At 37.8% G+C, this 14,380-nt stretch overlaps 2 protein-coding genes across 2 annotated transcripts; both read right to left on the minus strand.

The window, feature by feature from the left end:
* Window positions 1-1,008: 1,008 nt before the first annotated feature.
* On the minus strand, window positions 1,009-6,794 carry LOC120482097 (uncharacterized). Its single transcript, XM_039676081.2, has 13 exons — window positions 6,484-6,794; window positions 6,305-6,393; window positions 6,078-6,174; window positions 5,312-5,595; window positions 4,946-5,103; window positions 4,675-4,821; window positions 3,878-3,958; window positions 3,678-3,780; window positions 3,502-3,557; window positions 3,305-3,410; window positions 3,113-3,197; window positions 2,903-3,041; window positions 1,009-2,689 (listed from the first exon to the last, which is right to left on the minus strand). The coding sequence occupies exons 1-13, from the start codon at window positions 6,613-6,615 to the stop codon at window positions 1,182-1,184; spliced, it is 2,985 nt and encodes a 994-aa protein (XP_039532015.2). The 5' UTR covers window positions 6,616-6,794; the 3' UTR covers window positions 1,009-1,181.
* Window positions 6,795-8,173: 1,379 nt separating this feature from the next.
* On the minus strand, window positions 8,174-12,628 carry mdh2 (malate dehydrogenase 2, NAD (mitochondrial)). The gene is made up of 9 exons (XM_039677513.2): window positions 12,432-12,628; window positions 10,410-10,578; window positions 10,020-10,103; window positions 9,699-9,808; window positions 9,364-9,489; window positions 9,186-9,263; window positions 8,892-8,991; window positions 8,624-8,775; window positions 8,174-8,486 (listed from the first exon to the last, which is right to left on the minus strand). Exons 1-9 carry the CDS (start codon window positions 12,492-12,494, stop codon window positions 8,355-8,357), a joined length of 1,014 nt encoding a protein of 337 aa, XP_039533447.1. The 5' UTR covers window positions 12,495-12,628; the 3' UTR covers window positions 8,174-8,354.
* Between the last annotated feature and the right edge of the window lie 1,752 nt (window positions 12,629-14,380).

Consider the following 14,380-nt stretch of genomic DNA (forward strand, 5'->3'; position numbering starts at 1 on the left):
ATTTAAGCAGATGTATTTTTTCTAACATTCCCCAATCCATTCGTCCTTGCTTAAAGGGAAAGTTCACTTTGAAATTAATTTTTGGTATGTTTTAGCTTACCTCAAGGGCATCCAAGATGTAGATGTCTTTGTTTCCGAAGTAGTTTTAAATTTGATATTTTTAGGTCAAACCGTTCTTGTCTGTCAGTCATATAATGGAGGTCTATGGTCACCACCTCACAGAGAAGTCCAAATTAAACATGATTTAATGGCTCGTAACTGAAGCACACATTGATGGCCCAAGACACGAAATGAGCGGTTTGTGTGAGAAAACGAGCAGTACTTAGCAGTAACGTTTTTATCTCTTGTAACCACAGCCACGTCCAAGTGATCTGAGGGCGCGGGCGCTTTGTGGCTGTGGTTACAAGAGGTAAACGATATAAATACTGTTCGTTTTCTCACACAAACCGCTCGTTTCGTGTCTTAGGCCATCAATGTGTACTTACATGTACGAGTCATTAAATCATGTTTAATTTGGACTTCTCTGTGCATGCTCTTTGAGGTGGTGACCATAGACCTCCATTATATGACTGACAGACAAGCACGGTTTAACCTAAAAATATCAAAATTGAAAATACTGTGGAAACAAAGACACCTACATCTTGGATGCCCTTGAGGAAAGCTAAAACATATCAAAAATTAATTTCAAAGTGAACTATCCCTTTAACAAGATATAGAACCAAAATCAGTTGCTTAAAGGTATATTTCACCCAAAAATGAACATTTTGTCATTTACTCACCCTCATGTTGTTATAAACCTGCATGAGGAGTTTCTTAAGAAGATATTTAAAAAAAATTACTGGTAACCAGACAGTTACCAGTTCTTTTTCCTACTATGGAAGTCAATGGGGTCCATCAAACTCAGCTTGAGGGTACTGAGTACTGAGATTTTAACTTGCAAACAGACTTCGTCACAGGTCCCATTAAAATTAAAAGAACTGAACTTCTAGAAAATAACTACAAAAAAAGTGAACTATTAAAATGAATTTTATTAAGAACAAAGAGAATTTGTGACAGCTCACAAACAAACAAATAAAACCATTGTTGCATAAATAATAGTTTAATGATTACACAAACCATATTCAGATCCCACTCTTTGGGAAATGATATGTAACTAATAAAAAAATTAAAGAACTAAATGATTAAAGTGGTAAGGGGTTCCAAGTAGACATGCGCACCTCATGCACGGGCCAGCGGGGAGAATCTCTGTAGTGCCTTCTAGTGGTCGGATGCTTAAACTGAAAGGTTGGAGAGGAAAGCTCACCAGGCAACCCGTTACTCGTGTCATCTTCAAAAATCACACCATCTCGTGTCAAAGAAGCAAGAGGTGGAAACTCAAAAGGAGGACTGGCATTCACCCATGAGGGGGTTTCCTTATCGCTTTCATGCAGAGGAGAGACTTGTACCGTTCTGAAGTCTTCCACTGAACTTGAGTCTTCAAAGAGATTCAATGGCACCATCTGTTGGAAGAACATCGGTGATGCAAGATCAGGTGTAGGAACATTTGAATCTTCACAAACGTCTTCCTCATGACCACCGATGTGACACTTCTGATCCAACATTTTATGAAGATGAATCTTCTTGGCATTCTGCTCTGTTTGCTTGCACATGAACAGACATTCAGTTTTCGTCATCGAAGACAAATTCGGATCTTGATTCGGGTTTTCCAACAAGCTCAGAGAATCCACATCATTTGTTGTCTGATTTTGGAGGGAATTTTGTGACCACTTGCACATCTCTTGATGATGTAAATCATTAATCGGTTCTTGATCGGCCGACTCCACACCTGAATCAGGGCTAGCGTCGCACATTCCTATGAAAGCCTGATTTGCTGGAGGAGATCCCACAGGGCTCTGCTCTGGTGGTCTCTCAGATACGCCATCATGACTGATGGAGCGGCCAAATCGGCGTGCCCCCTGCCTCCGAAGGCGCGTGGCTCCCCTCTGAAGGGAATCCTGTGGTTTCTCCCGGAAATGAGGTGCCGCTCGTGATGTCCGGAGCAGCAGGGTCAAAGCACTAAAACCTCTAAGCCGCTCAGCCACGGACAAACGCTGATGGGGTCTTTTGAAACCAATAGTTGAGTCCGTCATCTTGTCTTGTTCATAATTCTTCTCTGTTTTAATGCTTCCTTTTGTCTCTTGCACTTCATTGATACCCCCCTTCTTCTCCGTGGTTACATTCTCTTGCTCATTTGAAAGGGTCAGACTCGCAAACATGGACCAGACACTGTTATCAATCTCGGTTTCAGCTCTACCAACTCCCTTTTCCAAAACAGGGATCTCATCCGTACACGACTCCAGCATCACCTCTGGAAGGCTTATGGATCTACGAGGACGAGATCGGTTCTTAGAGCGGTTCTTATCTTTTTTGGACTCTTTACGTGGCTGCTTCACCTCTGGCTCATTCTCTACTTCTGTGCTTGCATGAGACCCTTCATTTTGAGTAACAGATTGTGTTACCTCACATTCTCCTAACCGCTCAAAGTCCTCAACTTCAAGGACGGTCCAGCATTCATCATCACAGGGTTCTTCGCTGTCCTGTCTCTGCATGAAAGATGTTTCTTTTCGCATTTTCAGACAGTCATCAGGGATCTCAGCAAAACCGCAGTTGAGAAGATCCGGGTCATTGTCCACCTCATTCCCAACAACAACTGCATGATTGAAAATTAAACGTTCCAAAAATGTTTTACTTGAACAAAAAATATGAATAGATTGAAATGATAGTGATGAGCCATATTTTTATTTAATCAGTAAATATTGTGTAAGAAACAGACTGACGTGTAACTTTTACTCTGTAGCACTCAAATCTAATTCAAATGATAATCAAAGACCAGTCAAATAAATTAATAAAAACTCATCCAAACCTGCTCCTGGTTCATCAATGACAATAAGAGGTATCCTTGGATGATCATTTATAAGTGGTGAATCACTTTCACAGTGAAGCTGTTCTTGGTGTTCATCTGAACAATTTTCAGGGTCTTTATGTGTTGGTGTTCCTGAAAGCTAAAAATATGAAACCAGGTTAGCAAAAGGTTAGTAAAATCTACTAAAAGCTGGTTAAAAAAAACACATACTTGGTTACTGTTGTTTCCACTGGACACAGTAAAAAATCGGAGAGATCTTTTTCTCTGATGCACCTTTTCTTCTTGTGCTGGAGGCCTGAAAACCACAAAACATACACAGATAAGGCTAACTGCTACTTTTTGTAGATGAAATATCATCCTCAAATTAGTATTACAGAGTAGAGTGCAGTCATGATACAGTACCTAAGCAATTTCCTCTGATCTCTCGTGTTGCTTCTCTTCATGGTGGTGAGAATAGCATCTTCTTTACTACTCTTTTCTTTCAGGGGACTATGACTGCTTACAGATTCTAACAGATTTTTGCAAAGCAACTTTGGGGTATCAATATTCTACAACAATCATGAGATAAACTGGTAAAATACACATATAGAGAGACTGACCTTGTGTCTGAGTGATTGTAGTAGACATGTCCTCTCTTAGGTCATGCAAAGACCGCCTGAACAAGTAAATACACAAGCACAGAAACATCTGGGATGTGCAAGTAGTCTATGAAGTTATCTGACAGCCAGACAAAATTAATATTTATGCATCAGATTCAGATAAGCCAATAATGTACCTTTTCTTTGCAGATCCTTCAAGTTCAGGAAGTGATTCCTCTGTGGCTTTACGTTTGACTGTCACTGGTGATTGAGGAGATGGGCTTTTTGAGAGAGGAGTCACTATAAAGATCCAAGAAGCATTTTTTTTTTTTACTTTTGCAGTTTAAGAGAATAACTAATAGGAAATCACTTACCATAGACAAATATAGGGGCTCACCTGACGTGACATCTAAGACTATTGGTGGTCCAGTGGGAGTACGGCATGGCTTCAGTTTGGAAAAAGCATCTACGAATATTTCTGAAACAATATTTGGATAAATATTGACATCGTTAAAACTGAAAGATATGCTAGGAATTTGTTTGTGCCCATAACATAAAATCTCTATATACTTTGGGGTCAAAAATTATGAAATATTACAATTTAAAATAATTTAAAATGTAATTTATTCCTTCAGAAATGTATTCCTTTATTCTGATATACTGATTTGGCCCTCGGGAACCATTTTCTATTATTATCAATGTTGAAACAATTGTATTAAATATTTTTGTGAAAACCGTGACATTTTTCAGTATTCTTTTATAATATTTTTATATCTTATAGAATTTTTTTCACGGTTTTTTTTTTTAATATAATTTTTAATCCTATATTGAGGATTGGTGGGGATCTAATATATTAACTTAAAAACATAACATGACAACCTTAATTGTCTGTGGTGGTTACAGCAGTATATAACCGGCAATGATACTAGGTCCCCAACCCGGAATCGATGCCGGTATCAATCCCGGGTCGTGTTTGCGTTCACACAGAAGGCGTTCTTGCAATTTCCCGGGATCAACGCTTTGTGTGAAAGGGGCTTCTGTTAACTCATTTCATAAAATGTGGAACCATGTCCTTTCCTTTTTTGAGACTGTACCTTCGTTGTCATGTTTTCCAAGTATGCCATGCATATTGGTTATTTAAGAATCTGCTCAATAAAAATATATATACAAAACAAACAAACAAAAAAATCTCACCACCAACACTTCGTCTTCGTTGTCGTCTCAGACTTCTGTAAACGCTGAGTCCTGTCCTCTTACTAAACATAGCGCCACCTGCAGAAGATGGTGCCTCTATTCCCCCTGTTGCTTTTAAAGCCTCCAGCACACATGATGGAACAACACCTGATAGACAAAGTTCACACACAAGGACAAGCTCAGTTTACTCCAAATAAATGGGTCAATCTGATGCTGCACCCAGCAAAGGGCAGGTTAACCAATCGCTCATTCAAATCTCCAACGTCTTTACCAATACGTTCTGCATGAAGAATGAGTGATTTGATCACTGATGTCTGCTGGTCTAAATGTTTCTCGGTGTCCAGAGTGAGTTTGCAAGGATGACACTGAAGCAGGTTAGGAGCAATAACAACGGCAAGGCTACTCGCATTCATTCTATTCTCACTGCATCTGATCAAAGACATGAAAATAAGGAAAATATGACTAAAAATCAGCTTGTGTATTGTCCAAAGCGTTTTAAAGCATGCTGTCAATTACCACAGAAAATAATTTCAAATTAAGAGTAAATATTAACAGAAAAAGAAGAGAATATTCCAAGGAAATAAAAGACTCAAATTGACATTGCTGCATATTTTCAAGCTGCAATCAAATGTAAAACCTCTCCGCAGCTTGACGCAGAAAGGTGCAGAGGTATCGGAGTGCACGAGCGTGTGATGAAGGTAACAGAGCTGTAATGAGCAGAGTGGTTCTGTTTCTCGCTCCCTCCTGGTCATGTGTCATCTCAAGCCCCTGGGCCTGAATCAGAGGGATCTGGAGGTCTGTCGGGATGAGAGGAGTTGGCAGCTCACGCAGGAACTGCTTGATGAGAGAGGCGACGTCACAAGGCTGCAGGAGGTCTGCGTGCGGGGGAAGAAAGACTGCCTTTCCCTGCTCCAAATCTGCCTATGAAATAAAAGTATTTGTCATTACTTTTTCTTGCAGATCATTTTAAATATTTGTCAAAACTGCCATTTACATTTTAGATGTGAACTACCAGTCAAAAGTTGTATGTTTTTGAAAGAAGGTTCTTATTCTCAACAAGGTTATTCCTGTGATGGCAAAACTGAAATTTCAGCAGCCATTACTTCAGTGTCACATTATCCTTCAGAAATTATTCTAATTAATGTAAATAAATTCAGCCATGAATAAAATTAAACATCATCTTGTTTATTCACAACTTTATACCAGTTTTGTAAAACTAGTGGGGAAAAATACACCTGTAAAGGTGCACGGGTACCTGACGGGTACCTGAATAAAAAGATTGCCATCCATCAAAACACTAAAGGCTAACTGTATAATATTAACACACACAACTACATAGGCAGAGTGGTAAGGTAAAACCTGACATTGCCATTGTGATATATGACAGATTTGAAAGAATTTACCCTTAGAGCTCGGATACGACTCAGGGATCCAGTCTTCCTGAAAAGACCTTCTGTATCCAGATGTTGTGACAGATATCCACAGGCCTCCACCAAGAACCTGAAAACCAGCACTTCAGATGCTCTCATGAGGGATAACAAACACATGCTTCTGTCTCTAAATCACTGGCATGCTATTCTCGTGAAGCTCAATTTAATTTTTGATTATCTGAATTTTAAAACAAACATACTGAGGTATTGTTCCGCCCATGTCAGATAGTTGATGTTGAGGGAGCAAATGTATGTCACGTCCAAAAGCAAAGCGTTTTGACGAGCTCTCCTGGGAAACAAATTCAACGTATATACGTTAAATGACACTATATTTTTAAGTAACAATAAACTACCCCTCGTTACGAGGACTTTTTTTTACCTGACTAAAAGTTTGTTGACAGTTGGAATCTCCATTCAGAAAGTTCTTCCAGTTTTTCACGCGGATACCGACAGATTTGAGCGCGTGAATGATCGCCACCACGCGCAAACGCTCCTCCGTTAAACCAGCCATTATTTGACGGTCTGAACACCACACAAACTTTCTGTCTGAATTCAAAATGTTTTGTTTAATTGGTTGTTATTGACTTAGACAGTTAAGTCATGGAAACGGTAAATTTGGCTAATTAATACGACGGTGGATGCGGAGACGACGTTTCCATACGAACCGCCTGAGATGATTGGTGGCAGGTCGTTTCCGCTCATCTGAACGTATGCAAATGAGCTAAACTTATTCAAATAAGCCAAAGATCAAATAAAAAGATTTTTATTTTTATTTTATTTTTTTCAGCTTTGCTGGAATTGACTATGTTTTTCCTTTTATTATTACTGAATACAAATAAAATAAATCCAGCCTGTTGAATATGTATCTGTATCTGTAATCTGTAGTTTAATACCTTTTATGGCAGTAAAATGGAGGATATTTTTTTCTTTAATCAAAAGTGAGAAAACCCTACAAATATTATAATACACAAACAAATAAATAATCTAATAATATATTTTAAAAATATAAATTTTCAAAAGTATTATTTTTATTTTAAAATATTTCCTAATGTGATCAACATCTCTTGGTTGGTAATTGTCAAGTGGTTTTTAAACAACAGATGATTTATGCATGCAACTACATGCATTTTTATTTAGAAATGTCCTATTAAAAGTCACTTTAGGGAAAAAACATTTATCAGCAATATGATTTAAGCACCATATTTAAAAATGAAAGGTTCCTATCCATTATCAAATACTGTTTACAATGGGAGAACAATGCCATTTTAACATCAATGCAACTGGTAAAACACCAACTAATACGACTGTATTGGAAAAGGTGAAATAAAAAACATAAAACTTGATGTTTATATACAAAAAGCTATGTAGTTATGCTTAAAAACTATTGTGGTGGAAAATCCTTTCAAATCTTCATTCATCCAGACAATAAACCCTTCTCAAATAACATAAATATGGGGCAGACGTGAAACTGTCATTAGATCTTAATATATATATATACACACACAGGTGAAACTAAAAAAATATATATCGTACAAAAGTTCATTTTAGCAATTTAACTTATTGTGAAACTAATATATTATATATTCATTACATACAAAGTGAGATATTTCAAGCCTTTATTTGTTACAATTTTGATAATTATGGCTTACAGCTTATGAAAACCCCAGTCAAAATTAAAATATTGTGAAAATGAACTTTTGCACGATATTCTAATTTTTCAAGTTTCACTTGTATACATACATGTTTGTGTGTGTGTGTGTGTGTGTATAGGAAATGTAATAACTATTACATTAAGCTTCTTTGAAATACCTCCAAATCATTATTCATTTGAATAAATACATGGACAGAGAATGTGAATGTGGATCCGATGACTGATGACTGAAAATAACAAGAACACTTACAGCAGGTTTCTCCAGAGCCAGTCTCATTTATGTAAAACTCATTTACATTAATGTATGAGTCACTCAAATTTGCATCCGTTTATAAATCAACAACAAAAAACAAGTCAATATAATTTCATAGTAAAAGAGCAATATTTTGAATAGAGTGAACGGAAATGCAAGGCTGTATAGAGTTGGTAAACAGACTGTTTTATTGATGGCTGGATTTGACTGTTTTAATCAGTACAAAGAAAGAGTGTCTGCATCTTTGAACGTGATGAAAATACATTTTTGGGAAACCCTGTTGACATACAATGACTCAGCTTTATAAATAAAGGACATTTCACAGGTAGTGTGCCACAAGCACAGATCACTTCATGTTTGAAACAAAATCTTCTCCTTTCTTGATGGAGCCCTTCAGTTCATCCATGGCTTCAGCTACCAGCTTCTCCTCAAATGCAGAAATCTTGCCAAGCCCAAGGTTCTTTTCAATGCCGTTTTTCTGAGAAAAGGAAGAGAAATCAATTTAAAAAAAAAAAAAATTAATAAAGAAACAACAGAAAGCCTGTTTTACCAGGTGGCTTTGTCCCCTTGTATGATCTGACACATAACATCTAAAGAGGGTCTAGCTAGATTTACCCCAAGCAGGAGAGGTGTGGAGAAGTATTTGCACTCGGTTTCCTCAGATCTCACAAATGCACATTCAACAACACCCTCCTTCCCATTCATGGCGTCAAGAAGGGAGAATGTGAACCTGGCTCCAGCATAGGCCATGGACAGAGTGGCAGAGCCTATGAAGAGATACACATTCATATTTCAGTGCTTCTAAATGGTATTTTTAATGTGTTTTTTTTTATCTAAATTACATTTCTGGACAATTAAAAAAAAAAAAAAACTCAGTTCTCACCTGCACCAGCTTTAGCTTTCACAACCTCAGTTCCTGCTTCCTGGATCCTGCCTGTCAAAGCAGACAGCTGATCTGCAGGGAACTCAACCTTGGGTGTGCACTGAAAACACGAAAAGAATAAGAATAGACATCAGCTTTATTATTTCACTAAATGATCTAAAAAACCTGCCTTTAAGAAAAAACGGCTGAGCAACCCCAACAACTTGGATTGACATGAAAGCTAAAGCTTGAATTGGTAGTCATTGTAATGCAATACTGTTGAAATGCTTATTGAATAAGTTATTAGTTCCTCACCTGTGAAATGAGAGGAATGATGGTTTTGCCTGCATGACCTCCGACCACTGGCACATTGACTCGGGCGGGATCAAGGCCCTGGAAATATTGCAGTGACAATGAAATGACTGTGCAAACGTATGTTCTCGTGATGACATTAAATAAATAAATCTGTATCTATTGAGTTTATAGAACTTACTTTGAGCTCGGCAACAAAAGTATTTGCTCTGACAATATCCAGTGTTGTCACACCAAAGACTCTGTTGGGGTTGTAGACGCCATGTTTCTTCATCACCTCTGATGTGATGGGAATAGTGGAGTTCACCTGAAATTTAAAATGAAGAAGTTTAATATTACAGAACTTGTTTTCCTATGTGAACAATTATGAACTATCTTAAAGGGACAGTCCTAAGCATACATGCACGTACTGTATGTGTATAGATATGTAGTGCTATACGCCCTTTTGACCTTTGAACAGTTATAATGTGATATAACAGCAATGCACTGATCTCTCCCAAACTTTATTATACTTACAGGGTTTGAAATGATGCAGATCATGGCCTCAGGGCAGTGACGGGCGCAGGCATCAGCTAATGTGGCCACAATAGTGGCATTGGTGTTGAACAGGTCGTCACGGGTCATACCTAGAAAAAAGGCCAAAAAAAATTTTCAGAATTGTATAGACATCCATAAGATTTTATAATTCATAACTGAGCCCAATTCTATCCGCAAGCCCTTATGTTTAAGCCAATCAACATTTTATTTTACATTCACACACATAAAACATTGCAAATGCCATTCGATTCCGACTAGAAAGGTTTATAAATGGTATATATATAAAAAATATATATATACCAGGCTTCCTTGGGACACCAGCAGGGATGACAACAACCTCACAGCCTTTCAGTGCAGCACCCAGTTGATCTGCTCCCATGTACCCTGCAAGGCAAGACAGTGAACACTATAGCAGAACAATTTAAAGTAAATAGGATTTAAGCATTGGAGAAGTCTAGCATATGTTACCACATAAAACTGTTTAAAAGTTGACATTTTAATTCAAATTCATAGATTAAAAAGTTACCTGGATGGATCGTTTACAAGATTAAGATGCATTTATTTAGAAAACACGGCAAATTTTCATTTCATGCAAACTTCAAAATAATATGATTTATCTGCAAACACTAAAAAAATATCTAATTTTAACCATCAGAACCAAGGAGGCTTGTGCCGAAACCATTTTTGTACCTGTGACATGGGCTCTGGTCTCAATGTGACTGAGGTCAGAAGCCACTCCAGGAGTGTGGGCGATATCGTAAAGTGACAGCTCTCTCACTAGAGGACTGTTCTTCAGTAGGAGGGACAGGGGCTGCCCGATGCCCCCTGAGGCACCCAAGACAGCTACTTTCGCATTGTTCTGCAAAGAGGGAAAAATTGTAGCATGTCATACAATTGCAATGTGCTGCTGATCCACCCTACTTATATCAGTAAAGTGTACTTTGACTCAATAGGCCATTAAATTTGCTGCATTGAATTGTTGTGTGCAATATATAGAAGGTCTCATTAATCATAACCTAGCTATCAATAACTGTTTAAAGGGTTAGCTCATCCAAACATTCTGTCATTAATTACTCACCCTCTCATGTGGGTCCAAATCTGTAAGACTTCGGAAACACAAATGAAGATCATCTTGATGAAATCTGAGAGCTTTTCGTCCCTCCATTGACAACTATGCAACTACCACCACTTTGACGCTTCAAAAGGTTCATTCAGAGATCGTAAAAACAATCCATATGAATTGAGTGGTTCAGTCCCAAATTCTGAAGACTCAATCACTTTATATGATTAACAGATTTAATTTAGGCTTTTATTCACATATTCATCAACTTACACATCAGTTGTGGTAAACAGAAGCTCATGCACAATCGCTTGACGTGCAAGAACCAATGAGGTTCATTCCTGCGTGTTACACTGGACATTTGAGGTTCCTCAAGAACAAAAGAGGTTTGATCTCACCCATCAAGCAGGTTCGATTGAGCTGATCAATGCTTAAATGTGAATAAAAGTGCCTAAATTATATCTGTTAATAATATAAAGCGATAAAGTCTCTTCTGAAAATTTGCAGTAAACCATTCAATTATTTACAATCTTACTTTTAAGATCTCTTTATGAAGCTTTTGAAGCATCACAGTGGTAGCCTAGTTGCATAGCTCTCAGATTTCATCAAAAAGATCTTCATTTGGGTTCTCACGGGTTTGGAACGACATGGGGTGAGTAATTCATTTAAATTTTGGGGTGAACTATCCCTTTAAATAAAAAAATAGAACAACCTTTAAATGCAAATTGCAAAATGTTAAACATCCTTTTGGAGGTCACACAAACACATTTTTTAACAGGACCTTGGGACTTTCAGTCTGGAAATAAGCCAGTGGGAATTTTTACAACCATTCATGCAGCGAAATGGGAGGGTTTAAAACCAAGTGATTAAAGACTCTGTAAAGTGTTTATGATCTTAATTATCTTAAATCTTTTAGATCTTAAATCTTATTCTAATGGCAACTAAACGCATGTATTGCATTGTGTTAAGAATAAAAAGGAATGCAATGTGGGTGTGATGATGTATGGGGAATATAAGTACAAGCCTTATAAAGCCCAAAGTTCTGTTTCATGAAACATATCAGATGGTGAATCATCACAGTAGCGCCTTTTTCCATTTTAAGCCAACACAAAAGCTGCTTTAAGCCTGATCTCTCATTACAGATCGAGATACTTTGTAGTACTTGCTACACAACAGAGAGACAAGTAGCTGATTATTATTACAGTAATGACCTTTCAAATGGGGTCGAGTCAGATGCCATCTCTAACCTGAAATCATGATTCCACAAGTTGGCAAGGTCGACTAAAAACCTACTCATGTCGGACAGCAGGATTTCAATTGGATTCATGATTATTGTAACCCCTATAAACCTAAATGCTGTATGACTAAGAAATCACACTGTAACAGTAGCTACGTTACTGGCTAAATGGCAAGCAAGGTAACTTCTAGGTTATCTGGATGCAGGTTCTTAACTTAGTTTCAACTAGGCCTAAATTATTGTAACGTTAGTCTATGGATTATAAAGGACCACGAATCAACGAAGAAAAAAAGTAGGCAAATATTTTGTTATAACCTCAGTTTGACATGTTAGCGTCATTATGCACTCATGTACATCATGTTAACGTTAGGCTAATGTTAGCGCACTCGCATGGTAACAAATATGACCGTTTTACCTGGGAGGAGGTGGACAAGCTCCGGGCGAGGGTGGCTGTTGGTCTAGCGATGCGGGAAAACATGTTGTCTTGATATTCTGTAAGTGCTTGCTGTTTTAAAATTAATATTTGATACAGAGCTCCTCCTGACTGTGACTCCAACGTCCTCTAACAAGACAACCGGGTGAGAACAAGCCTACGGTGCAGCCAAACTTTGTTGACGCTATAATATACTGGCCTTCTCTGATTGGTGTGGCGGTGTGTATGCAGAGCTATGATTGAATAGAAATTTTGTCAGTCATGTTAATGGGGCGGGGTTTACCACCGCTTACTCTTCTGTTGCTGTGTCCCAATGTGAAGGCTGCGTACTTCGAAGGCTGTAGACTTCGAAGGATGCAGTCTATTTGGCCTTCGAAGGACGCTTCATGTAACCTTCGTGGGATTTCCTAATTGCGCAACCAGGTGTTCCCTATTACTGCTCCTGGCGCCAAGCAACGGAGCGAGAGTACAGCTGCCACCCTGATCATTCATTTAATGAAACTGAGTAAACAGCTATGGAGAAAGGCTATATTGTCATTTTGTTGTTTTATATTTTACTGGAAATTTTATGTTTTATATTTTCCTGTCTTTAAATGAGGGGCAATATATATAAAATCACATAATTTCAATTCACATAACCACTAAAAAAATATTTCGAGTCATGTATTTTCGGCTCAAGAGTTGGCCAGAGCTGGTTTAATGCTAGAGGCTGCGTCCTGAATAGCCAGATTACACTGTAAACTGTTCAAATATTGGGTGTTAACCTACGTAAATATTGTAATGAAATAGCTTAAAAAATAATAATGATAAAACATAGGCACATATATAGCCAATAGCCTATTCAAATGTTAATCGTACCTTGATACGATTTTGTAGGGTTTTCTTTTTATTGTCTAAATGGACCATGGTGAATATATTTATACAGACTGTCAATCCTATTTGAATATTTTAAACCAAATATAAAAAGTCCAGTGCAAACGTCGTTACTCCCGCTCGTCGTCGTCAGCTGTCAGTCACAGTTGCTAGGCGACAAGAACAATCCTCCGCAGGCTAGACCGGTCCGAGCGCTTCAGGTGCGCACTTTGATATGGGACGAAGTTGAAGTTAGCAACAATTTGTTAATATTGTGACAATGGACCAACAATTTGTTACTTTAATTTTTAAAATAACCAGTGGGAGAATGTAAGGAACTTCATACTGCGATAGTATTCATGTACAAATGTGAAGTAGCCTACCCTTTTCCCTCACAGGACCACAACACTACACATTTTACATTAAACGACACAAAACAAAAGTATATTATAGTTTAAATGTATCAACCTTGCAAACACTCAGAGACCCTTACAAAAATAAACAAATATCCAGAGCCATGAATTCTCTTTTGTGTAGCTAGCTACACATTTAAAGTTGCATAAAATAATGAAATAATGAATAATAAAGAAATACAATGTACAAGAAATGCAATACAAGGCTATAAAAGCCGTTCTCGCATTTCCACTTGACAAAACCATGCAATGCTGACGAATGAGTTAAGATGAATAATAAGAAGAAAAAAAACGAAAAAAAAAAACAAAACAAAAAACTTTTGACTCTTAACACTGGTTTCTCTGGCTATTTGAGTAAATAAAAACATAATACTTTTACATTTAAATGTGAATTTGCCGTCCACCACTGAACTCTCGGCCACCCTTTTTTTAAATAAAAATGCTGTCGTCACCCGCGCAATGATTTATGGGGTAGGATCGGGTAGGATAGTCCGCGAAGTGTCCATTTATGTATCGTTCCTTTCACGGGGAAATGAAGGGTGCATTTGGCGTCGCTTTTGAATTAGGTAAGCCTTCGTCGCGCTGCAATGACGCAACCGGCCTTCGAATACGGCCTTCGGAGGATGCATAACTGAATTGGGACAGCCTTCATCCCACCGCGATGAC

This window comes from Pimephales promelas, chromosome 23 (genome assembly GCF_988280905.1).
Source record: "Pimephales promelas chromosome 23, fPimPro1.hap1.1, whole genome shotgun sequence".
NCBI classification, from domain to species: Eukaryota; Metazoa; Chordata; class Actinopteri; order Cypriniformes; family Leuciscidae; genus Pimephales; species Pimephales promelas.

Excerpts from the sequence above, each read along its gene's own strand:
- LOC120482097 (XM_039676081.2), bottom strand. The coding sequence starts at position 6,615 with ATGGCTGGTTTAACGGAGGAGCGTTTGCGCGTGGTGGCGATCATTCAC. Across the intron at positions 4,822-4,945 it reads TCTTCATGCAGAACGTATTG|GTGTTGTTCCATCATGTGTG; the intron begins GTAAAGACGTTG and ends TTTGTCTATCAG. Across the intron at positions 2,690-2,902 it reads CATTGATGAACCAGGAGCAG|TTGTTGTTGGGAATGAGGTG; the intron begins GTTTGGATGAGT and ends TCAATCATGCAG.
- mdh2 (XM_039677513.2), bottom strand. The coding sequence starts at position 12,494 with ATGTTTTCCCGCATCGCTAGACCAACAGCCACCCTCGCCCGGAGCTTG. Across the intron at positions 8,992-9,185 it reads TCATTCCTCTCATTTCACAG|TGCACACCCAAGGTTGAGTT; the intron begins GTGAGGAACTAA and ends TCGTGTTTTCAG. Across the intron at positions 8,776-8,891 it reads GAAAGCTAAAGCTGGTGCAG|GCTCTGCCACTCTGTCCATG; the intron begins GTGAGAACTGAG and ends ATCTCTTCATAG.